The sequence below is a fragment of the Vulpes lagopus genome, chromosome 10 (genome assembly GCF_018345385.1).
Source record: "Vulpes lagopus strain Blue_001 chromosome 10, ASM1834538v1, whole genome shotgun sequence".
Lineage (NCBI taxonomy): Eukaryota > Metazoa > Chordata > Mammalia > Carnivora > Canidae > Vulpes > Vulpes lagopus.
In genome coordinates this window covers 29273363-29299793 of record NC_054833.1, presented here as the reverse complement: position 1 = coordinate 29299793, position 26431 = coordinate 29273363, and the positions used below count along the sequence as shown (strand labels likewise).

The following is a 26431-nucleotide window of genomic DNA, read 5'->3' as shown; positions in this document are numbered from 1 at the left end:
GTGGCCTCTCCGGCTTCATTCCTCTCCATCGCACCCCGTCTCCAGCCTCACAAGGAAAACAGTGAACCCTTCACAAATTGAACTCAAGGGTCTATTCCTTTAGAGACCGTAGGGTGAATTATCCATCACGTCCCACTTCTTGAGGAAAGTTAACTCAGCTTGAACACTAACCCATTTGATTAGGTGTTTATTTTCAATCCGCATGTTGTGCTGGTAAATGGACTTGCTGAAGCCAGTGAGGGAGTGAGTGTGTGTGTGACGGAGAAATGTTGTAAATGTGTTACAATCAAAGCAAAATAATATCCCAGAAGTTCAGCCAGGACCACATTTATAATAAAAAATATTGATTGATCTCAGGGATAGCAAAGATCAGTTCTACCCAATTACACTCTCACTGCCCCTTCTAAAGCAGTGTGACTCAAGGATTATTTCACAGCTCTTTGTCTTTTATATATAACAGTTGTTACACAATGGTCTTTGTGACACATAAAATATGTATATCATTTATATATGGATATCTGTATATGGGTGTGTATAGAATTTGCTAAGTATCCTAAATGGTTATTCTAAGAAACTCAGGAGAGAGTGAGACAAAAACACAGAGGAATGAGTCTCAGACATGAAGTCCAAGAGAAAAAAAATGCTGATGGTAAGGAGAGAAAGCCAGAGAGGGGGATTAAAAATAAAAAAAAAAAGAGGGAAAGCGATAAAGGGGAGACATAATAAGCGCTTAGGGCAGAGATGGGGAAAAATAGTCCCTCCCCAAAAGTCAAAAGATACATGGTATAAAGCTTCCCAGTTGTGTTGACCTCCAAGACCCTTCCAACCATGATATTCTAATAGTCTAGTCTTAAAAGGATGGCTTAAATATTCTCTTTTATGGCTGGATGCCTGGCATAGACTATGATCTAGACAGCCATGTCCCAGCTAGGCTTTAGGGGAAGATTCCCAAATGGGCAATTAATTTAGATTTAATAGGACAGTTACTGTAAGTTTAAATAAATGCCAGTTAAATATTAACAGCGTATTTATTGAAGATTAACATTGCTGGTTGCATTGTGGGATTTTCTTTTCCTTAAAGAAACCCTTTATCGGAAGACTTTTAATCATCTTGGCTCTGCCATCAGCGTGACTTAGACGCAGGGCAGCTCTTTTATTACTTTGTTCAACAGCGTTCTGAATTGTGAAGTGCATACCGTGGTGCCGCAGAGAGTGGAAGGACATGAGGAAGAGGGTTTTTTCTCTACAGGAAGGATTGAGAAGTGAATATGAAGGATAAAGTGCTTTTTGAAGAGAGTGTCAAGAAGCATTAAAACTATAGGCTATGAGAGTTGGAAGGGCCCTTGGAAGTCACCTAAACCAAACTCTTCCTTTGGAAGGAAAGTGGAAGTGACTTGAGCACCCTCATGCAGCCAGCAGGTGGCAGGTGATACCGTGGACCCCCGCCCCACCCGGAGCCTCCGTCTTACACTAGGGGTTGACTTTTGAAAGGGCATCCGCCCCTTTAGAGGTATTAGAAGGCATTAGATCTTCTCAAAGACCCATACATGAAGAAGCTGCTGGTGCTTTTGACAATTACAAATTCAGGAAAAAAACTAAAAAAACTCAAAAAAGCACCTTATCTGAGGTGACCGAAGGATGGCTTGAGTTGAGACTAGAACCCAGATCTTTTGGTTTAGAAAATCATATTTACAAAGTGTCACCTTCAGCAAAAAGTACAACTGAGCCTGTGTGTTTTCGACCAATTGTTTGTCTCTTCTGTTGCTGCCCTTGGCTTGCGAGCAAGGGGTAAGACCACGAAAGAAAATGCAGAGGAGAGATTAAAGAGAGAAATAAGTAAAAGGCAATTGTTTGGGGAGAAAACAATGCAGGGGTCGAGGCAAGCCACGTTCCTCTGACAGTAAGTTTGGGGTGGAAGGCCCCAAGCTGGGGGCTGGTGAGCTTGTCATTCAGAGGGCTCCTCTCTATGAGAAACCACAACCTGACTATGGAGGGGTTGCATCCTGTGGACGTCAGAACCGGCGTCCGTCTGTGCACGTGGACGATGTCTGCGTGGACCCCTCGCTCCCTTCTACAGAGGGAAGGAGGCCAGGCCTGAAGCACTGTGGTTGGGTGTTCAACAGTAGAAATCAGGAAAGATGAGGCCAGCACAGGATATTATCATCACGTGATGAGTCTAAGATCTAGACCTGAGAAGGCTTTGGATTCAGCCATCAGGCTCGTAGGAATTCAATGAAGGCCATGAAGTTTCCTGGAAGGAGTGAAAGGAGTTGAAGGAAGTCAGAGGCGATTGCTCACTTAATGATGGGACAGAGGGCTCTCGTCTTTTGTTCAGGTTCTTTCGTTACGTTTCAGTTACATGTTTACATGTGGGAGCACAATGAATAAAAGTTCCCAGGCTGCCCCATGAAGAGAAAGCCCTACCCTTTTTCTCAAGCACAGGCTGTTTCCCACAGGCCTGTATCCTGTGTGCTTTTGCAGAACACTGAGGCCAACACGCTCCGGGGGGACCTGGGGGGCCACCCTCTTCCTGGTCCCATTTGAAGGCCAAGCTACTTCCCCATTATAAGCACATCTCAGCACTTACGTGTCTGCTGTCTCCGTGATGGAGATGGATCTCAGGATCTGGAAGCTGGTGGTGTTTGCAGGTCTGTGCTCAGTGGGCTGCCCCTGGGTTGTCTGCATGAAGACCAGGCCCAGGGTCCTTCTGTCCCGGCCGGTCCCATGTAGAAGCACAGGGGTGCCCGCCATGGGACCCCCTGCAGCATGTGTCATAAGCCTTTGCCTGACTCTTTACATCTATTGTCTTGTTTCTTCATCAACCGCTGCTTGTGGTGGGCACCACTGTTGCTGTTATTTTACAGGTGAGGTCATTCCCCCAAAGTCAAGGTCACACAGCTGGTGATGAAGAGGATGAGTGTCTGACTTCTGGTCTGTCTGATTTCTGAGCCCATGGTTCTTCTTCATTGATAACTTTGTACTGAAAAAAAAAAAATCAGTAAGTGAATGAAGCTTGGGAAATCAAGATCAGTGCCTGGAGATCTGGACAAGCTAAGAGGTCAAAGGGATTCCCAGGGGGAGGTATCTTCCAGCTTGCTTTCCTTACCACGGAGAATGTTCTCAAGGGCTTACGGGGAGCGTGGGGTGGAGTTCGTTATAACTTCAGACTTGTGAATATAAATCCGGGTAAGAGCACTGCCAGACCTGGTCGCCTAGACTGCAAGCAAATCAAAGGCAAGGGCTATGCCTTTCGTGTGCGTATCCGTAACTCGAAAGAGAGTCCTGCTCCCTGGGAGCAAGTCTATCCATCGCTGTTTACTGAATACACTGAAACCCGTGGAATAATGGGATTCCCAGAGGTCCTCGGAGCGGGGATGGCATCCCTTCTTCGCTAGTTCTCTCTCTTGCCCACAGAAGTAGCAGCCAAAGGAATTATTTTACTAGTCGGCGCTGATGCAGTGTCCTTACCTGACGCATATGGCAGAGAGGAGCCGGGCGTCCCGAGTCCTGGTTCTGGGTTACCAGTTATCCCCGTTCTGTCCCCACGGTAATGACTTCTCCTTCCTGGGTTCGATCCTCCACTTCTGAAATAAGTGATTCATACGAAATATCTTCCAAGGGCCCCTCTGACCATATCACTGTGTGGTTCTGTGAATCCAGGGTCTCATCAGGATCCAAATCCTATCTGCCCCCAAAGAATTCTGCTCTTGGCTTGGTGAGCATCTGGCTTTTGCGTTCATGGCTCTTTGATTTTAATTGCTCATTGTGCTCTTCATCACTTTTCTGTCTACCTCCCGATTATTCTTCCGACCATCCCTCCCCTTCATGTACCTCTTAGAAAGTTGCACGGCTTTCCAAGTCTGTAGATAGCCTGACCTTTGCCACTTCTTACTGCACTCCTTTTCCATTCTCTCTATTCGTGACCCTTTTTTTCTCCTCGGGGCCTTCACCCCCTTCTTAAAGTTGCTCTTTTGCTCCATCTGTTGAAATCCTAACATGCCGGACTCTAGCCCAGATGAACAATGACTGTATTTTGATCTTGAATTCGTATCGGTGGGAAAGAATAGCGAGTATTTTCGCAGCGTCCAGCCCATCCCTGCTGCCCTGGAGGCGGCTCTTTATCCAGACCCGCTCTGCCCTTCCTGATGGGACCTTTTGGGGTCTACTCCAGGCCGCACCGCTCCCACTGCCCTGCATTTCTCATCTCGCTGCCTGCGCTCCTGTTTGGAATCTCCACCAGGAGAGGGGGGCCTTTAGCCTTTTTAGAGAAGGAGAAGCAGAACTGGCATTTCTTAAGCTAGTGCTCTTCTTTTGGTCTTTTGTGTGCGTGGAATATTCATGGCTCTTCAGCTAACCCCGGCTGGCTGTAGGTAACACAGAGTAAAACAAAAACAACAGCTGATTTTCCCTTTCACTGGGAATTTCTCTCCTGTTCCAACCCTGCTCTGGTGTTGGATGCTACTGCTGCCAGGAGTCGCTCTGTACTCCTGTCTCCTCACCTGCCTGCCAGCTCCCCAGGGTCTGCAGGCAAAGCTCCCCCCACCCCACCCCGCCCCTCCTTTGCAGTCACAGGATCAGTAAAGGGAGTATGATTGCTTTCTTTTGCTCGGTGGTGTGTGTGTGTGTGTGTGTGTGTGTGTGTGTGTGTGTGTGTGTCTGTGAGCTTGAAAGGCATTGTCCTATAGATATTTTTATAACCTGAAGCAATTACAGCTGTCAGCACAGAGACAAGATGTGACAAGTTGATTTATGTGTACAGTATACGTGTATGCGGGAGGAGGGGGAGGAAGGAGAGGGAGATGGGGGGGGGGGAAGGTGGAGGTGGGCGCTTGTTAGGATGCTGCTTTCCAGGAGGCAGAAAGGAAGTTGTTTCTATAAAGAACACAAATAATGAAATTGCTCTGACTGTCATCCCTTTTTCATTAACTCGGATATGCTGGGAAAAATAAAATAAATCCAGCAGTTTTTATGAAGCACGAGATGGGATATAAGATAAGCCACTAAGTGTTGGTTATATTTAGGGATTAGGGGATGGGCAGGGAGTTGACATATGACTTGGAGCTTCATCTATTCAAACAACTTCATTAATGAGTTCGAATGAAATGGATTTTGCTTTGTTAATTGTGCAGGCGTCTCTGGTCCTTCACGGCTTCCTAAACTTCTAGTTTTGGATAAAGTTTGGGTCCCTGGGCCCAGAGAGCAGGTAGGCGGTTGCAGGTGGTTTTGCTCCCTGCACCCTGAGCCTTACCTGAGCTCTGCTGGGTCTCCTGCCAGATGCTGCAGCTCAGCACCCTCCCTTCAGGGCTGGAGACTAAGATGGTTTGACTGTCTCAGATCAATGGCATGCAGACTGGTATAAACCGAACATCTTAAAGAGCCCCTATGAAGAATTATTTTCCTGCCCAGTCATAATAATGAAGTGGCGGCAGGCAAAATGTATTAATAAAGCATCTTCCACCTTAAATGGATTTCTAAGTATTTTCCTGTAGAGTTAATCATGTATGTAGGTCCCTCGGGAAGGCCGGTTGTTGTCATTATCCTCATTCCCAGATGCAAAAACTAATGCTCATTTGTACCTACCTGGGAATTAGATGCAAGAGCCGGGACTAGAATTTATTATGAAAGGAGTCATCCCTGCCATTCCCAGGCCTGTAGGGAAATGACTCCAAAACCCAGAATGAATCCCTCTTCCTGTTCCACCACTGTAATTACTTCCAGCTGAGGTGGTGAGGATGTGTGTACACAGAGGGATGGGGGGCACGAGGGGCAGGTACAGTGGATAGATGATTAGAGGTAACTCCTTGGCTTTAGGGGAAGCAGAACCCCCAATTAAGTAGATTATGATTCAACAAACACAATCTCACTCTTTACTTACTAGTTCCAGAGTTTCCCATTGTAAAATGGACATAGGATAGGGTCTTGCAAGAATGGACTGATGCAAAAATAGGTTTTTATTTTCTTTATTTTTTTCTTTCAAAAATATAAATAATACTCTCCTGCTTTCCACAGATGCCCCTGTGTTGTTGTTGTTTTGCTTTTGTTGTTGTCACTGTTTCCTGATAGAAAAGTCACGTGCTGCAGCTGTAAGACGACAATTGATTTTTTTGGTGCTATATATCAAATGGTCCCCACTGGCTAAAAGTAGCAGATGGGTTTCCCTGAGAAGTTAATCTCAGGAGAAATCACCAGAGATGAGGAAAAAAAGTGGCCTTAATGATGGATTAATTGAGATCTTCAGTGTAAAGTTGCTCAACTTTTCTGGCTGACCACTTTCTGGCCAACTATTAAAAGAGAAAAGCACATTTGCTCAGTCTGTCTTTGTTAGCCTGGAGTATGGCTCCCACATCTGCAAACTCTTCCCCTGTCCCTACCTATCTAGAGTAGGGAGTATGAGGGGTAAGATGCTTGTTTCATCTCTAACACGTGTGTTACCTACTTGTAAGTGGTGGTTACGACCTGCAAGGTGTGAGGATTTTCTGGCACCAGGGCTCTAATAGTTAAAAACAACTCAGTCTTTTTTGGTGTTGACCAGATGGCTTTTGGGAAGAAGTCTTTCTGTTACTTGACAGCTGTTGAATAAAACCAGCTTCCTGGTTGGATCTGATAGAAAGTCAACAGGGGAGACCTAAAGTCACTGTTGGTGATTATGGTAAAGTCTCCCCAGGGAGAATCTGGGTCAGTGGAAGGGGCTCAGATCTGGAAGTCCCTAGGGAGAGAGTATGCAGTGTGGGCACTGGCACTGAGGTGTGGGCTGGGCCGCTCTGGGCTCCTCCCTCCAGCAGGGGCCAGGCCTGGGAAGGGGAATGTACATTCTGTCAAAGTTGGACTTAAAGGTGAAATTAAAATGTAGGTATGCGGGGACCCACCAGCAGCCAGAGAGGAGAAGTGATAGGAGCTGAGGCAAATCCCGTTTCTCCCTGAGTTTCAAGAATTCAAAAAAACATACCTCGTTAGATGAAATCAGCTCTGCAAAGACTGTGCAACCCAGGGAACTTGGGAGTCTGCAGTATAAATAAAGCAAGTGGCTCACACTCATTCGTCTGAATGAGCACTTTTGCAGGGCTAGCATCTTTTAACGTGGACCAAATAAGAATTAAGTGTGCTAAGTTAGTGTCAGGCCTTGACCAACATTTTTTTTTTTTAAGATTTTATTTATTTATTCATGAAAGATAGAGAGAGAGAGAGGCAGAGGCACAGGCAGAGGGAGAAGCAGGGTTCATGCAGGGAGTCTGATGAGGGGACTGTATCCTGGGTCTCCAGGGTCACGCCCTGGGCCCAAGGTAGATGCTAAACCGCTGAGCCACCCAGGCTGCCCCTTGACCAACATTTTGATGCGGTCTTGCCAGTTGCACACACCAAGGGGCTTCTCTGATTTTGCATTAACTTTATAAGCAAAGGATATTCTCCGTGGAGAATGGTGGTGCAGAGTCGAGCTTCCTTGGTGGGAGGGGTGGGGGGCCTGGGTGGGCGTTGACTCTGGAAGAAGAATGTGATTCCCTCCCGAAGCAGCAGCCTCCCCAGGCTCCAAACCCCCTCTAAATGCTAATGGAATGAATCTGATGACTGTAAAGGTGCAGGCGAGCGTGCTGCGGGGGGTTCCTTCCCTAGTTAATGAGTTTGTGACCCTTCCAGGAGGTGTCTTGGGCTTGTTAGGGCGGCCTGGTAACTTTGCCTTGCTGCTTCCTCTGCAAGTGGCAGGTCGTGGAGGGAGGGGAGGGGAGGGGGAGGGGAGGGGAGGGCGGCGGGAAAGGGTTGGAGCCCTCGCCGGGCCGGGGCCGGTGCACCGCGCGGCGCCGCAGGGGTTAAGCGCGCCCCGCACCCCGGGAGCGCCCCGGGAGCCCCGCCCGCCCGCCCGCCGCGGCCGGGGAGAGGGGAGAGCGGCGCTGACCGCCCCGCCGCTGCCATGACAACCCGGGGCCGGGCCGGCGCGTCGGGGCCGCTCCCGGGAGGGGGGAGCGCGGGCCGGGGGCGGCCGCTGAGCCATCCGCGCGGTGCGGGCCCCGCTGCGCCCCGCCGTCCGCAGCGAGCGAGCGGGAGCCGCGAGGGAGCCGCGAGGGACGCCGCGGCCCTGGGCCTGGGACATCCCCGAGTTGGCGGCGCGGCTGCCGCAGGAGCCCGGGCGCACCCCGCGCAGCCCCGCGGGCCGCCTCCGCCCGCGCCGCTCTGCACCTGGGCCATTGTTCCGGATTGTTTTCCTGCCGGCGCTCCCGCCTCCGAAACTTAACGGAGAAAGTGTCGGATCCCCACCCTGCCGCCGCCGCCAGCAGCCCCGGGCGGACCGAGGCGCCTGCGGACCAGCCCCGGGGAGCGGGCTCGGACCCACGCCCCGTCCCCCCTGCACCTGCTGCCCCCTCCCCGCCACCCCCGGCGTGGACCGAGGCACCTGCGGACCAGCCCCGGGGAGCGGGCTCGGACCCACGCCCCGTCCCCCCTGCACCTGCTGACCTCCCCCCCCCCCCGGCATCACCACCCCCGGCGTGGACTGAGACACCTGCGGACTAGCTCCGAGGAGCCGGCTCGGACCCACGCCCCGTCCCCCCTGCACCTGCTGCCCCCCGCCCCCCCGCCGCCGTCACCACCCCGGCACCTGCGGACCAGTTCTAAGGAGCCGGCTCAGACCCACGTCCCGTCCCCCCTACCCCTGCACCTGCTGCCCCCCCCCCCCCGCTGCTGCCACCCCCGGCGTGGACTGAGACACCTGCGGACCAGCCCCGGGGAGCGGGGTCGGACCGACGCCCCGTCTCCCTCCTGCACCTGCTGCCCCCCCCACCCCCCGCCGCCGCGGCTGCAAAGTGCTCCCTCCACTCCCAAGTGCCATGTCGGAGCTGCAAGCGCGAAGAAGCGGCTCCTGAGACGCGCCCGCGCCTCCGCACCTGCCCGGCGCCTGCTGGCCCCCGGCCCGGGCCGCCCGGAGGAAGAGGAGGAGGAGGAGGAGGAGGAGGAGGAGGAGGAGGAGGAGGAGGAAGGGGAGGAGGAGGAGGAGGAGGACGCGGAGGACGCCCCCTTCCATGCGCCCCGCGGACGCCGGCGGTCCGAGGCCCGGTCCGGGGGAGGAGTCCTGAGCCTCGCAGGCGGCTGCGCGCTCTCCGCCTCGCGCGCCCCTCGGCCGCCGCGGGGTCCCTGCCGGGTCCCGAGCCCGCGCCCTCGCCCCGCCCGCCGCCCGCGCCCGCCCGGGGTGGGGGGTGTGCGCGCCGCCGCCGCCGCCGGAGCCCCGGGAAGCCGCGGCCGTCGAGGATGGGGGTCTGGGGGCACCTGCTCCTGCCCTGGAAGTGCCTCGTGGTCGTGTCTCTCAGGCTGCTGTTCCTTGTGCCCACAGGAGTGCCCGTGCGCAGCGGAGATGCCACCTTCCCCAAAGCCATGGACAACGTGACGGTCCGGCAGGGGGAGAGCGCCACCCTCAGGTAGGGAGCTGCCTTCCTTGCGTGGATCAGGGCGCTGTGCCCGGGCTGCGGGAGGACAGGGGCAGGGGTGCAGGTGCGCGCGCCGCGGGAGCAGCCGGCGCGGGGCCGCAGGTGCACCGGCCGAGCGCGCTGCCCCAGGAGCCTGGCGCTGTTAGGGGGGCGCTCCCAGGTCGGGGGGCTGAGCCTTCCCCCCCAAAAAAGTGGCCTCTTTGGCCCGGGACTTGGTAAGCACGAGGGGCGGCCGAGGCAGGGGGTCGCTGAGGTCGAGGATGCTGGCCTGGTGGCCGTGGTGACTGGGGACCTGCAGCGAGCAGGCGGCTCTGAAGTTAATGAGTCCCGAAGGAGGAGTGGTGAATGCCTGCACTCTGGGCGCCCCGGGGCGCGGGGTGCTGGTGGTCCTGGTGGTGGTCGTGGTGGTGGTGGTGGTGGCCGTGGCCAGGGGGCTCCTGTGCACCTGCACAGCTGCCCTTGTGTCCTGGGCCGATGCCGGGTCTGGGCTCTCCTGGGCTGCCTTCATGCCAGGAGCCGGTGGGCTGCAGGACATGCTTGTCTAAACATGGCTCTCTGAGACTGAAGTCATGGAGATGAGTCTGATTTGTCCACGGAAACATGTCATGTACTCTGGTGAGCTGTTCTCTCTCGGTGCTCCGACCGCCGATGCCGAGCACAACTCCTCTCCCCAGCAGATCGCAGATTTCAGCGCTGAGTTGGGTCCTGATTGGCTTGGGGTGGGGGGTGGGGGTGGGGGACTAAGGCTCGCAGACAGTGAAGAGGAGAAGGAGAGTCGTGGCTCTGTCTTGCATGAGGTGGGACGAGGCTGCGTCCCTGATTACCCTGTCCGCTGGCGCGTCAACTCCTCTCCAGTGTCTACGGAGGTGCACCACTCAGGAGAGGGGCGCAGAGGATTAGTGACTATGATGGGAAATCTCACTCTCTGGAATTTTAGGAAGAGTCCGCGTGAGGTAGAAGTTAAGAAGGTTCACGGGAAGAGTGATTTCTCTGCCTGTCTTTGATGTAACGTGCCCTCTTACATAAAGTTTTCCAAGCTGGGCTGTGGAGCCGGCTGCCAGGCAGCAAGGCAGTAATCCTCTCCCTTGCATGTGAAGACCCTTGGAAGGATGCTGTTGGTGCTGGTGCCCATTGTTTTGCCCCTGGTGACTGTTCTTCTAAAATTGCATTGTTTGTGGATGGCACCCTTAAGGAGATACCCGCAGGACAGAAAATGTTGAGGAGGGGCTACGGGCAGTACAGGGCAGACTTGTCAGGACATTGCCATGGGAAGCTGTGATTTAAGGACCCACGCGAGGCCTACAGGCATCCAGTGCCTTTGGGGAGCCAACCTCCGCGGCCCGAGTGAATTCCTAGTTTCTCATTGGTTCAGCAAAGCCACCTCTTCCACGAAGGCCTGTAGGGACTGTTTTGGACAAAGGTTAAGTATCTAACTGCCTCCCCCCAGCCCAGAATGACTGTATCTGCTTTACAAGGGGATTTCACCGAGCTCTAGAAATGCTGTGATTTCTGGCTGCTTAATGAGAGATAGAGACATGAAGCCCTAACACAGTGCAACGATGACTTAAGTGTTCTCTGGTTGTTCCCTTTGTCCCCGACCCTTAGCTCCAAGCCATTGTCCCCAGGAGATGAGATAGAGACTTTCTCACACAGAGAACATTTTAGGAACAGACGGGGTGGTATTTTCAATGAGAAGGTGGAAGGTAGTCAGCCAGGTAGAGGTTTGCAGGTAGAGAAGTAGCAAAGGAGCCCTGGCAGACAGTGGCCCCACATCATAGGGATAGTGAGGGGGGTCGGGTGAGTCAGGATCTGGTCTCAGCCCCTTGAGGCTCATGAGAACCCAGACTCCCTAGAGAGTGACTAAATGCAGGAGATGCTGAGCCAGGGCATGGGCCTCAGTCAGGAGCAGCTTCGCCTTAAAATTGCTTTATCATGTACTGGCTGCTTCTCTTTATCTTTCCTTCCGTGCCTTTCTTGCTCACTCTGGGCCTCCTGTCCCTGTCCTTTTCACACACTCATGTCTGTTTGCATTTTCACATCTGCTCTGGTCTTGTTTGGGTATAGATGGAGAAAGTGGAATATGGTGGGGCTTCCTCTCTAGACCCAACCCTACCGTGGCATGAAAAGGCCCTCCTGGAACACCTCCTGCCATTCTGTGCCATTCTGTGCCAGCCCCTGGGACTCAGTGTCTAACCGAGATGCGGGAGGAAGACTGTTCCAGTGGATGGAGCCCCACAGGGCAGGGATTAGAGGAGCTAGGATGTGGCCTCTGGCCATGGGCCTGACTGGGGATGTGAATCTGGCAGCGGGTGTAGCAGATGACTTACACGCGGATGCTCATGCCTCTGCAGGATGACCTTCATTCTTCTCAGGCTCTCATGCTCTAGAGCAAGTGCAGTCCACCATGTTGGGGTGCACTTTTGTGGACTTCCAGCCCTTGAACTCTCAAGCGTAGCCTCTGTACTGTGTAATTCTGTGCACAAAGAAGCAAATAGGAATTTGTATTCATAAAAATGGCTACATTTGCACATAACCTGACTCTGGGTTGTAGGAGTCCATTGGCTCCAAGCTCTGGGGTTTTTGGTTTTGTTTTTGTTTTTTGTTGCTCTTTGTGTGTTTATGTGGATCTTTTCTTATTCTTCCCTCTTTCCCCTCCTCTCACCCTCCATTCTTTCTTTCTTTCTTTCTTTCTTTCTTTCTTTCTTTCTTTCTTTCTTTCTTTCTTTCTTCTTTCTTTCTTTCTTTCTTTCTTTCTTTCTTTCTTTCTTCTTTCTTTCTTTCTTTCTTTCTTTCTTTCTTTCTTTCTTTCTTTCTTCTTTCTTTCTTTCTTTCTTTCTTTCTTTCTTTCTTTCTTCTTTCTTTTCTTTCTTTCTTTCTTTCTTTCTTTCTTTCTTTCTTTCTTTCTTTCTTTCTTTCCTTTCTTTCTTCTTTTTTTTTTCCAGCATTTGACCAAGCTACACAGAATACAAGTTTAGAGGCCCCAGGCACCTGTGCTTTGCCCTGGAGAGCCACTCTATCCATATTGTGGTGTATGACCATGAGGGCCATGTAGTTTACTTCTCAGCCAGCAGAGGACTTTTTTGCTTTGGTTTCATGTTATTCTGCTTTGTTCTCACCAGTTTCATTTTTTGAAGTTCTCTTCTAGTCCCCAAAGAACGAATGCTTCAGCAGCAGATTCTAATGTGAGGAAACTTTTAAAAATGTTTTATTTCATCCAATTAGCGCTAACGATCCTTGTGGAGGTATTGGGAAACCTTTCACTCAACCGTGGCATGGACAGCCTGAAAGGAATCGCAAACATTTTGCAATCTCCCACCCTCTGTGCCCCCCTGCTGCTGGTCTGTATGCATATATTTTTTTAAGAGGGTGAGGTTATGTAGAACAGAATGTGCAGTAATAAGAACATGAACCAAGGTTTAGGGAGCACTTGCTCTGTGTCTGGGGAATTCTGGTTTGCATAGTATCTCACCAGTTGTCCTGCTCCATGGTATTCACATTCAGCCCTAATAAAGACTCTGTGGTGTAGGTGCTGTTCACATCCCCATTTTACAGATGAGGAAACCGAGGCACGGAGAGTTTCCATCGTTCGATTCAGGTTGCACAGATAGGAAGTTTTGAAGCCAGGAAGCACGAGTAACAATAATGTCAATAAAATGAGTAGTGCTGTGGGCGATCCACGGGTTCCTGTGCACGTTAACTGTTTTGTATGCATAGTGACATTTAATGTTTACAACAACTCTCTGAAATGCAGGTCATTATCTCAACTTGGTGGCTGAGGAAGCGAAGGTCTGAAGAGGGGAATTTAGGTAAAGTCAACAAATAGCAAGTGGCAGGGCTGGGGCACTGACTCAGGGCTGATTTTGTGCACCAGGGAGTCAAGTCCCCACTGCGTTCTAACTCCGTGCTGATACTGAGTGTCTCCTCTGCTCACATTGGCTTAGACCCTCTCCTGCAAAGTGGAACTTTCTGTGTTCTTTCTTCTCGTGCATTGGGGGGCAGCTAGTGCTTGGAAAGCAGTGATGATGCCTTATAATGCCACGAGCACTGTGGGCTCCCTCGTGTTTACTCAACAGAGAAGATGAATGAGGACAAAACGTAAATATCCCCGGCCTGAGTTCAATTGGTCTCTTTACCGCCTTTCTCTACCATCATGCCTTAAAATACAGCTGTGGTCAACCAGCAAGGATTTATTAAGAGGCTCTTACGTGAAGGGCCCTGAGCTGGGTTTTGGGATGTGAAAAGACATGAGGTTTGGACTTCATACTCGGCCTTGAGTCCAACTCAAAAGGCGGTAATGGTGGGCAAAGAGGTAATGGACAGGTGAGGCAGCGTGTGCCCACGAGCCAATGGGTATATGTATGTGTATGTGTGCTCAGAAAAGAGTTTCCTGTCTCCGAGTGGGGTGGGCCTGGGTCCTCTATGGGAATACTGAAGAAGGAGTGAGGGGCAGGAGGACAGGAGAGCCTTAGGTGCCCAGCTGTGTGGATGTCATTAACTGGAGACCTCCACTAAGTGTCCACCTGTTGCTTGGCAATCCTGACGAATGTGTTTCCTGCCGTCATATATTCCCCCAATGAGGTAACAGCTAGTAAAAAGATTTATTTCATTGGGATCATCTGGTAAGAGAGTATCAGAGCCTGAGCTTTACCTTCTGTCACTTATCTAGACTGCAGGCTTTGCCACAGCAAAAAAAAAAAAAAAAAAAAAAATTGGATGAGTTAAGAAGAAAAGATCTGATAAATGTCCAAGATCGAAGTCGGATTTTGATATAGCAACTCCATGGAATTGCACAGAATAATGTGTTTTTGAAATTTGAGAAAACCCAGGGAGTGCCCTTCTACACATCAGAAGCTGTGGCACCTTATTCGTATCATGTCAAGCACTTAGCATTTCACTGTATAGCAGATGGGTTCTCCCTTTGTCTCTCCAGCCAGCCCATGGCCTCTTGAGGGCAGAGCTATGCCTTCTTCATGTCTGTATCCCAACACCCAGCCCAGGGCTCGGCCCGTGGTTTTTGCTCATAAAGTCGGAGCGGCCGTCCGGCCTGTCTGTCTGCTCTAGCCATCCTAGCCTTTTCTCTACCTCATCAGCTTGGGAAACAAATTCTTGCTGCAGGGCCCTTCTACTTGTCTCCATGGACAGTTGGTTATCATTTTGGCCTCCACTCAGGTGGAAGCCCGTCACTGGAGCCTTTACCCAAATCAGAATAACCCCTACCACCCCACCCGTCCGTCGCACCCCAGTGTACCATCTGGGTTGTGTTTTTCTTTCTTCAGGACGGGCATCCGTATCTGAAGTGTTCCTAGTCGTATGTTTGCTTGTGTGTTTGTGATCTGTCCTCCCCAACCGCACTGTGACGTTCTGGAGAACAGGTACCTGCCCTGTCTCATTCAGCACTGTGTGTAACCAGTGCTGGGCCGAGAGAAGGTGCCCAGGAAATAGTTGTTGCAGGAGTGATTGAAGGCAGTCTGAAATCACCGTCTCCTCCTCCTTGCCCCGGGTTGTCCTGTGTCGTCCTTGCCCTGGACGTGTGACTGGCTCGCTGTCATTTCTGCCCAGGCCGCCCAGCTGCGTGAGGTTGCTCTTGAGGAGATACAACGCACACGAGCTATCAGGCTGGTGTCTTTCTGCCAGGGACACAGATGGACTGTGTCATTTGTCGGCTGCTTCATAGCTGCACCCAGGACGCGTGCCTCTTCCTGCCAGGTCACTGCCCTACCCGGGCCCCAAGCCTTTGAAGAAACGCTCCTCTCTGACGAAGGATTCAACCCCAGGTGGACCTCGGGGAAATTAGCATTTTCAAGATAAAGAGGGGGACAGAAATGCACCTCTCGGCCCATCCTTCTTTCTCTCTCTTTGGAGTTGGCTGCCAGTGGTGGTCTCGTGGTGTAGCGATCGATCTGTTCTTTATGAGTTAACTCGTTCAGAATAGCAATGCCTCTCAGGAAGCCTGGGCTATTCTGCTTGCCCTGCCTCCTCCCTGGATGGACCACTGTGTGCTCACCTCCGGGGCTTGCCAGGCATCCAGCCGGTGGCCTGTGGCTCAGAAGAGCATGGACATATGGGGTTGTGCAGGGAAGCTCCTGGAAGCCTACTCAGCCTTTTGAGGAGCCAAAAACTATAATGGGAAAACTAAAAACCCAACCAGGCACGGGGCAGAAGGAGAAGGAGCATGCCAGTTGTCATGGGCACCTGGCGAAGGGCACGGAGGGACAGCCTGGCCCTCCTGCATGCTTCACCTACAAGCCTAGGCGCCTTGCAGAAATGTTCCTTTTGAGTTTGAAGGGATTGCAGAGACTGGGGAGTTGAGCCACCGGTTCTTGCAGACAATGAGGGTAGTGACCATCAGTCTTGCACAGAGATGCCTTCCAGAAGGGTGAGGTGATTCCCCATGTGGCCATGAGCCCTCATGTGGGGCTACCTGTGCCTGAAAGAGAGCCGCCATTCCCTACTAAGTGCCAGAGCATCTGCTGACAGCGTCGCGACAGTCAGCAGCATTTGTCACCGTGCTCACTCCTCACTGCCGGTCGTGTCTGGCACTGACGCCTGTGTTTTTAGCCTTCGGCCCCACCCCTGATTCCATCTGGGACAGCTCTGCTCACTGTATCAGGCTCCATGCTCAGCCCTCTACGAGCAGGGTCTTCTTTAATCCTGAGAGCTGCTCCATGAGGTGGGTGCGATTATTATTCTGATTTTACAGATCAGGAAACCAAAGCATGGAGAAGAGTGAGGCATTTTCCCAGATCACACAGTCAGATGGTGGCTGAGTCTGGAGCTTGGAACCAGTTTTGTCTGACTCGAAGCTGGATCTTTTTTTGTACCACAGGGCTTCTCTCATTCCTTCTTTGCTTCAGGGCCAGGGGGGGCTCCTTCTAGAAACCAGGTGAATGTGGTTTCTCCTCCTTGTCCTGGAGTGTTAAGAATCTCCTTTCTTGAAGTATTTTAGGAACGGGGTATTGGGAGTGTTTAAGCTTTTGTGGCATGGAGATGCGGAGACACGGAGAGTGACCTGGCTGGCCTCTACAAGTTCCTTCTCGTTACACAACCCTAGAATCTCCCTAGTTGGTTCAGAGTCAGTCTATTCCAGGTTCTCCCACCAATCTTTTGCTTCTGAGATGAGTAGACTTGGACTCTCTCATGGGGAGTTAGTAAATCTTCAAACATCGTCATGTATTTCTCTGGCCGGGGATATTGAACAAATTGAGGTAGAAACACAGTTCTGTGAGGACCCCACAAGCCAGTGTCCCTAGGTGCCCTGGTAGTGGGAGGCAGACTGGGTGAGACCTTGACCCATAAACTTCCTTCTTCGTTCTACTAGAAGTAAAACCACTGGCATCTCTCACTATGGGAGAATCTTGAAAAAATGTATGATTGATGTTAATGGCATATTACTCTCTTAGGTTCAAGTCTCCACAGATGGGTAAAATAAAGCATTATCCTTCCAATATATATATTTTTAAAGATTTTATTTATTTATTCATGAGAGATACACAGAGAGTGAGAGGCAGAGACACAGGCAGAGGGAGAAGCAGGCTCCATGCAGTGAGCCCGAGGTGGGACTCGATCCTGGGACTCCAGGATCAGGCCCTGGGCCAAAGGCAGGTGTTACACCACTGAGCCACCCAGGGATCCCCTACCCTTCCAATATTTGAGGTTACTTTGCTTCCTTGGGAAAAGCTTGAGGAGTCTCTGTTCTGCATGATGGATTACTGATAAGAAATTAACAACACAATTAACATCACAGAGATAGTCAAATAGTAGTGTATTTAGGAAAGTAGGAACTGGGTGGGTTTAGGATGCAATTTCCAAATTGCACGTGTGCACCAAGGAGGAGGAGGCAATAGGAATGTTTCATGGGAGTGCGATGTTGGAGGCGAAGATTTCCAATAAAGACCTCACTAACTCAGATTCTAGTAGGAGTGGTATGTTGGAAAGAAAACTGGGAGACAGGATTCCGCTAAGCCTGACTCAAGCACCGTGTCTGTGAGCTGTCAGGGAAAAGTTTTTAATATCTCTGTGTAAAGAGGATGCTTATGCCCTCCCTCAAGGGGTTATTTTGGGTTAAAATGAAATAATACACATAAAGTTCGGTGTAAGACTATTTCTCTATTTCTCGCTGTAGGTATATACATATGCACCCATATATATGTATGCATATTTATATATAAAATTCACACCTTTGGCACTTTTCATTATAAACTGTTGCAGCATAAACACCCATGTACCTTCACTCTGATTGATACACCCGGTCTTGCTTCTGAAAGATCTACAAAGAGAGGAATGCCTCTCCACCCACCGGTAATTGTACTTTTGCGTGTTTTTCTACACATCCGTTTAGATCCTAGGACTCTTCTCCAGTTCAAATAATTTCTTGCACTGTTTTATTTCTGACAGGGAGTGAGAAGAAAGCTATTTCTTTATTTTTCATAACAAGATTGTTGCGTAGCAAGTTCTGGCAGTTCATGGCTCTAAAGATGAATTTCCTACCAAAAAAATAAAAATTAAAAAAAAAAAAAAAAGCCTTACAGAAGGCTCCGTAGAGGCAGGTTCTCTGAAACAAATAGTGGGTCAGGAGTTCATGTGTAGTTTTAGGATTAGTAGAGTTATTTTTTTTTTCCCCCTTGGAAGACTGATTTTTCCATGATAATTACATTGGAGTCAACTAGCAAATAGAAGTAGGGATGCCATGACTTAGGCTGGGTTTGGTGGCAGTGGTGGTGGTGAAGTCCTTCTGTTTTTAATATTCTCTGATTGGAAACTTTCCATTCATTCACATCTCCTATGCATTATGAGGCCAGCTCAGGGGATGCACAGTGATGGTGAAAATTGAGAAGGAAGTCTCTCTGCAATTGGTAAATTTTCTTCTGTTCAAGTCTGGGGTAAGACCAGTGTGCCTGGCATTAGAAAGTGATCACAGAAATCCCCAATGAAAGTGCAAAAACAGTCCTTTTCACTTCAACTGTATGCCATGGAGCGAAAACTAATTTAAGTTATAGGTAGAAGTCTCATCCTTTCCTTATCTGGTTTTCCCAAATCTCTTTGATTGACATGGTTGAGTTATTTGGGGTTATTTGGGCATGTTTGACCAACTTTCTCTCTTCTCAGTGTGAGATGCTTTGGCTCAGAAAGCTTTGGGGGTTTAGATTTATCTTATAAGATGAACGTATGAAATAATCTTACAGTCTTGCTGATGGATTTTTTTAAGTAATATAATTTTTAATGAAAAAAGCATCAACCACGAGACTGATGGAAAATGACAAAACTGAAATCAACCATCAGATAAAGCTTTGTTGGCCACAAGAAGGCAAACAGAGATACGTTTGTATGAAGATAATTTCTTGGTCTTCTCTGGCTTTCAAAGAGGCTATAATGGAGCTGATGAGTGAAAAGTGTACTCACACTCAGAATAATCATCTTTGGACAAATTTACTCATCAAGCAAGCTCAATCCAAAATAATCCTAACCCGTCAGAAGCTATGAGGAAGTAAGTTGGATAGAGAATACATGCAAATTCCTTTTCACTTGGTGCAGTTGTTATATGTGAAATCTGGAAAGAATTGTATTTTGTTGTGGGTTGAATTGTGCTTCCCACCAAAACGAGAATAAAAAGAAGGAAAGGAAGGAAGACGGGGGGGAGGGAAAGAAAAAGGAAAACAAAAGATATGTAGAAGCCCCGACATCCAGTACCTCGTAATGTGATCTTGTTTGGAAATAGGGTCATCTCAAAGGTAACTAATGAGGTTAAGATGAGACGGTGCTGGAGTGAAGGGAGCCCCTGACCCAGCATAGCTGGCATCCTTGTCAGAGGAGGGCCGTGGAGACACACAATAGACACACAGGGAAAATGCCATATGGTGACGAAGGCCAAGGTTGGGGTTATGCAGTTGTCAGTCAAGGAATGCCAAAGATTGTCAGTGAGCCACCGGAAGGAAAAGGCAGGAAAGGATTCTCTCCTACAGGTTTCACAGGGAGCGTGGCCCTGCCAACACCTTGATTTCAGACTTCTGGCCCCTTGAACTGCGAGGCAATAAATATCTGTCGTTTTAAGCCATCCAGTTTGTTATAACAGCCCCAGGAAGCACATGGACTAGGAGAAAGAAATGATAAAGGAATAATTCTCTTGAATAATCATCATATCTAAAGGACCGGTGAAAAGCCAGGTGAAACCACCCCGTCACCCACTGTGACTCAAGCCACCGCAGTCCGCAGAGGAGATGTCAGAGCTCTGATTGTCCTTGGCATGGCTGTTCCCCTCCTCGTCGTGATGACCACCCAAGCCCTCCCCTACAAGTATCTGGGAGGCTGAGGTGGAGCAGAGCTGTACTGAGGGTTCATGACCCTCTTTTTCCTAAGAGACCATCAGGACAAGCCCTAGTGTTTCCGTGTCTCAGTGACCTCGGCCACCCCAGAAGTCAAAGCCCTCCTGCTGCCCCGGGTCATGTGTCATTGTCTAGATTCCTACCTAACAGTCCTGTACCTCCAGTGACCTGAACCGACTGAAGACTTCCCTCTAATCCTCTAAACCTTTCTACTGTCTGAGCTTCGTTATCTGTCATCAGCAAAATCCCTAGGTTGCCAGTCTTTTTCCTGAACGTTCTCTCTCTCTCTCTCTCTCTCTCTATCTATCTATCTCTATCTATCTCTATATTTTTGGCTTACGCTTGAACTGTGGCTGTTTCCTGAGTTATTTCTCTTCCTAGAGTCATGTCGACAGTGGGTGTTTTTCTCCTATGTACTGTTTACTGTGAGCCCTGGACTTCAGATAGATATTCTCCTTGCTACTCAGTGTGGCTTCTGGACATTCTTTGTCTTTCTCCAAATACCCACTTGTGTTGTGAGTGTGCCGTGAGGCTGTGTCACCCACAGCCGTTCTTGCTGGGGCCCTCTGCTCCGTCCTCAGCAGGCGTTCCTGGGGGAGCACCAGACCATAGATCCTAGTGCTAATCCTCAGCTCTGCTTTTATGGCTCTGATAAAGAGCCTTTCTTTCTTTCTTTCTTTCTTTCTTTCTTTCTTTCTTTCTTTCTTTCTTTCTTTCTTTCTTTCTTCTTCTTTCTTCTTTCTTTTCTTTTTCTTTCTCTCTCTCTCTCTCTCTCTCTCTCTCTTTCTTTCTTTGGCTCAGACATTCCAAACTCAAAGCCACCAGCCAGAGCTCTTGATACCAGCCTCATCTAACCCACCTCCATCCAACAACTTGATCTTTTCCTCCTTGTCTGCCCTGATCCTAGGAATGGGCACCACCATAAAGCCAACTGCTCAAGCCTCACACTCAAAGGATCTCTATTTTTATTTCTCTTCTATGCTCCACCTGATGCATCAATATATCTTGTTTGCCTTTACTTTTAAGATACCTCTTTTTTAAAGTTTTATTTGTTTATTTATTTATTTATTTATTTATTACTGGTGTTCAATTTGCCAACATATAGAATAACCCCCAGTGCTCATCCCATCAAGTGCCCACCTCAGTGTCCATCACCCAGTCACCCCCACCCCCCGCCCACCTCCCCTTCCACCACCCCTAGTTCGTTTCCCAGAGTTAGGAGTCTTTCATGTTCTGTCTCCCTTTCTGGTATTTCCCACTCATTTTTTCTCCTTTCCCCTTTATTCCCTTTCACTATTTTTTATATTCCCCAAATGAATGAGACCATATAGTTTGTCCTTCTCCGACTGACTTATTTCACTCAGCATAATACCCTCTAGTTCCATCCAGACGATGTTTCACCATCTCAAACTCTACGTCTTTAGTCAAAGCTGCCATCAGCTCCCTCCTGGATTATTCCAGTAGCTTCTTATCTAGTCCTTCTGCTCCCCTGCTGCCCTAGCAGAGGCCATGCTCTACCTCCTGGCTCATGTTGTCCTCTAAGAACATTCATCAAATCATACCACTCTGTTCACAGCCCCATGGTGGCTTCCAGTATATGTAGGAAGAAATGCAAATACTTGGATGGTATAAAAACTTCGTGTTGCCTGGTGCCTGCCTACCCCTTAGACATCCCCTGTGTCACACCTGCTGCACTTGCAAGGATACCATTCACTGAACTTCTGTGTTGTTCTATGGACTCACCAGATCACTTCTTGCCGGAGGAAATGCTCTTCCTTATGCCAGGACCCAGTGCAGTGTTTTATGGCTAGATCTTCATGACATTCGTGCCTCTGATCAGATACCCCATCCTCAAGGAAGACTTTCCAGACCATGTTGTTTGAGATAGCCGTCCTGCCATCCTCCACTTTCCTCTGTTCCCCTACGTGGGTTTAATTTTCTTCATCGCCCTTAACACTCAGAGAATTCTGTTATTTATTCATCTATTATTTATTTATGGCCTCTTCCACTAAAATGTAAGATCCCTAAGGCTACTGACGTTATTGCTCTCATTTATAGCAGCTAAATTATGGCCTGGAACGTGGCGTGTATTAAGAAATGGTTGTCGAGTGAGTGAAAACTTTATAGGAATAATACTAAGCTGTTAATAGTGAAAATTATTTATCTTTCATTAGGAAGAGGGGACTCTGGTTTGTATCTGTATTGTCCGAAGTTTGGGTGTTCCTAAACAGAGGTGAAATTGATGGGGTGTGACCTAACCTGGATTTTGTCTTCCCGGACACTGAGTGGAATAGGAAATTGAGGACGGGGGGGGGGGGGGGTTCTCATCCAGGCAGTGTGACGCACTTCATAAAATCTGCATGTGCAGAGCCTAAAGGATCTTTAAATTTCCATTTTCACAAGAGGTTTTATAGAAAATCTAATAAACACTTGAAAATAAGGATTAGGGCCCATAGCCATGGGGGAAGGGAAGGAAGTGGCACTTAGAAATCAGGCTGTGAGCCTCATTTCTAACACATTATTCCATGTCCGTTATGTATTTTTAAAACTTTATTTATTAAGGGAAGTCTACCTTATGGCTACAAAGCATGATGATTGAGAACAGGGTCTGGAGCCAAGCCCCTCTCTGGGTTCAGATCTTGGCTTTGCCACCACCCAGCTGTGTGACCTTTGGCGCATTGATTAACCTCCCTGGGCCTCAGTTTTGTCATTGTTTGATAATAGGAGTGGTGAGCCAGGAGGGAAGGAGGAAGCATTTCGAGCAGCGCCTGGCACTCAGTCAGGGCTAGCCTCCTACGGCAGGGGGAGGATGGAGCATGAAATGGATCTGCTGTGGGCAAATAGAATTGCTTTGAGTCGGGTGATCCCGGGTGCCCTGCAGGCCCATGTTGCTACAAGTCCTGCATCTTTGTGTTGGAATGGTTTTGAAGAGTCTCAGCAAGTGTCATTGTTTTTGGAAGGTGTTGAGTGGCTGAGGGTTGGGGTGACCTGAGTTTCAGTCCCGGCTCTGTCACCACTCACGGTGGGATACTGCAAAGAAAATTAGTGTGTTTCCTAGTTTCCCTGTGTCAGAAATGAGAAGGCAGGGCATGACCCCTGCCGCTCGGTTCAGTTCTTACATTTGAGGAAGAAATTGTTCGCTGTTCAAAAATATGGGGGTTGTTTATCCTCCTCCCCAGGTTCAAACCTTGACTCCCATCTCCCAACCTCTTTTGAAAGTAGGTGTGGCCACGTGACCAGGGTCTACCCAGAGCAATGTGAGCAAAAGTGATGTGAGATTGGCCCATAAAAATCCCCTGTATGAAATACTTCACGCTGTTCCTCCTTACGCCATCTGGACGTTGATGTCCGAAATTACCTTGGAAGCCCATGTCCTATTTGGCAGATGCTCCATCATCGGCCAAGTCACTGAACGCCTCCACAGAGCAGGGCTCCCACCCCCGCCCCGCCAGCTGACCCAGAACCTCGTTTGTGAGATTATTGCACAGAAGGAAAAAATACACTTCCATTGTGTTGGGCTTCTGGGATTTTGGAGTTCGTTTGTTACAGTAGCTAGCATGACACTGCCTAATTCAACTATTGTAATTCATATTTTCTGATTGCAGTTGCATAGAAATACCCATAATTTTTTTTAAGTCCAAACTTAAGCACTTATTAAAATTTCTCAGCAAGCCTTTTGGTGATTTTTGCATGTGTCTGAAAGTGGGAACGATGGCCTTTTCAAACTGAAGCCTTAAATGTTTGATTTTCATTTGCTTGACTCTTTACATCTCTGAACCAAGTAAAATGTCTGGTCTACAGAATATGTGAAAATCAGTGACAAAGAAAAGTTTTACCTTGAAGTAAATTAGCACATGTCCATAATGGCTACGACTCGAGACATGGCGTAATTAGTGGAAATACCTCTCAGATGACAAATTGCTCATTAATGGCTGGAGGTTTCTTACTTAGTGTAACCTTTTGTGCTAGAGATATTCCAACACTCAGTGTTTTAATTGACACACAGTAAAGAGACAGATGGGATGATTTGTAGGCTTTTTCTTGAAAATGTTGAAGAGAAAGGAGAGAAAACCATTGTCAGAGGTCAGATTTTAGAAGCATGACCAGGTGGTGTGGTAGGAAAGGGTCAGGGGGAGGTGATGGAAAGTGTGGAAAGGGAAGAAGAGGGACAGTTGTGGCAGGGGATCTACAAGGAACGGGGGCGACACAGACACATAAAGTCAGGGACTGTGTCTTATGCTCCCTGTTGTCTCCGAGTGATGCACAGGGCCTGGCACATAATAGTTGCTTAATGCATTCTTGGGAAATAAATGGATGAGCTCATTTGTGTCACTTCAGCACCACATCCTATGCATCTTGTACATGTACAGGCACAGTGCCAAATACTGGGTTCCTTTTGCACAGAGTGATTCTTAATGAGGGGATACCAGGGCTGCAGCTTGTATGAATCAGAAAACAGGTGTCCTGTTCCCGCACGCAACTTGCACAGACCAGTTAGGAATAGGTGCCCCTCCTCCTGTCTGACAAGTCCATCCCTAGGGCTCCTGGTGGGATAGACAGAGCTGTGCTCCTTAAATCCTTCCACCCACTGTCCTTGTGCAGCACACAACCTGTGCAACCGTGCTCGACAGGCCCCAGTCATCACTAAGTAACTAAGCAGACAAACAGTACTTTGTGTGTCGGAAAGCACTATGCCAGAAAGCAAAATGAGTAGAGGAAAGAATAATGTTGGCAGGGGTGTTTGCAGGGTGGGCAGGAGGGTGGTATGGTCCTGACAGGAATCAGCAGGAGAAACCTCATAGGCAGAAGAAGCAGCAAGTCTCATGACCTGTTGCAAGACAAGCAGGGCAAAGACAGGTAAAGAGTACGAAGAGGCGCGTGGGCCCTTGCATGCCTGAGACCTAGTGTACATCCACGTTCAGGAGCAAACTATAGCAGCACGGATTTTTTAAAATTATTCAATCATTTTTTTAAATTTTTTATTGGAGTTCAATTTGCCAACATATAGCATAACACCCAGTGCTCATCCCATCAAGTGCCACCCTCAGTGCCTGTCACCCAGTCACCCCCACCCCCCGCCCACCTCCCCTTCCACCACACCTTGTTCGTTTCCCAGAGTTAGGAGTCTCTCAGGTTCTCTCACCCTCACTGATATTTTCACTCATTTTCTCTCCTTTTCCTTTATTCCCTTCCACTATTTTTTATATTCCCCAAATGAATGAGAACATACAATGTTTGTCCTTCTCCAATTGACTTATTTCACTCAGGATAATACCCTCCAGGTCCATCCACGTCAAAGCAAATGGTGGGTATTTGTCGTTTCTAATGGCTGAGGAATATTCCATTGTATACAGAGACCACAGCTTCTTTATCCATCATCTTTGGATGGACACCGAGGCTCCTTCCACAGTTTGGCTATTGTGGACATTGCTAGTAGCACGGATTTGAGGAGATGAGAAATAAATAAAAATCCCACATAGACAAAGACAACACCGGTGTCGATTTTATCTGCCGTGCGACATTCCCACGTGGGGAGCGGTTGAGCCATCACAGCTCTGTGGTTTGTGGCAGCCAGTCTCTGGTGCCTCGCACACATCCGGCCATATGGGTCTGGTGTTTTCTAGCCGAAATGCCATCCTTCTTTGGTCCATTATGCTTTGTCATTGCCATTTATCACATCTGAAAATTATAAACATTTAAAATCTGCATAATATCCAATTTGATGTTTTACCTGTTGCCATTTCCAGGATATTACATTGTGAAATGAAGCCAGCGTTTTATGATCCTGTGTGGATGTGTGTGTGTGTATAAGCAGACACATATTTGGAATTAATGGACTCATAGAAATCAGAGATGGATTAGGCCTAATGAGCTGTTCAGAAGAATTATTTAGTGCATATTTCATATCTCTATTCAGTAATCAAACCTACACACTGCGTATGCTAAGAAGGTGAGGTTTTTACCTTTTTTCTAGTCCTTGGATCATCTCCATGTCTGCCTGAAAATTTAGCATTGCGCCCCTAGAGCATTTTGCACCAACTTTATTAAGCATTCAGTTTGACATTTCCCTGCCCTTAGGGTTATCTTTGGTATTGAAAAAAATAGTTGCTTTGCTTGTTACCATTAATGTATAATTAGTAATTGGTGCCGGGCTCCAGGGATCCCACTGGGACGCTGGGCGGCTCAGAGCAGGTGGTGGTGGTGGTAGTGGTCGGAGACTGAGTCTGAAAGTGGGAACTCCCAGGCCCATCCAGTCTCTGGGAGACACAGCCCTGACCTTCAGAGTGCACTGAGAGGAAGACGTGGAGAGTCAGCCTAGAGGAGGGGCTCTCTGTATCTGAATTTTTTCCAAAGCGGATGACTTCCCTGCCACCTGCTGTTTTCACGTATGCTATGCTGGAGCTGGTGACCTACCTGCTGGATGATGTGTGCACGTGGTGGCCGTTGCCCATTGTGCTTCGTACGAGCTCTTTGAGCCTCAGTTTCCAACAGACCTTCAAAATCCAATTCATAAGGTCACCTGGGTGTCTCGGCGGTTGAGCATCTTCCTTTGGCTCAGGGCGTGATCCTAGAGACCAGGGATCTAGTCCCATATAGGCCTCCCCGTAGGCAGCCTACTTCTCCCTCTGCCTGGGTCTCTGCCTCTCTCTTTCTGTGTCTCTCATGAATAAATAAATAAAATCTTAAAAAAAAAAATCCAGT

General features: G+C 49.0%; 1 protein-coding gene across 5 annotated transcripts in view; it reads left to right on the top strand.

The window, feature by feature from the left end:
- Window positions 1-26431, top strand: part of NTM (neurotrimin) — a 934119-nt gene that overhangs the window by 524672 nt on the left and 383016 nt on the right. For 2 of the 5 annotated variants that reach the window (XM_041771471.1, XM_041771470.1), the window contains exon 1: window positions 8973-9401. In XM_041771471.1, the coding sequence (XP_041627405.1) occupies window positions 9235-9401 (167 nt within the window). In that variant the 5' untranslated portion in view covers window positions 8973-9234. Of the gene's footprint in view, window positions 1-8972; window positions 9402-26431 lie in introns of those variants that run through there. The other 3 variants (XM_041771468.1, XM_041771473.1, XM_041771472.1) reach the window with 3 other exon arrangements.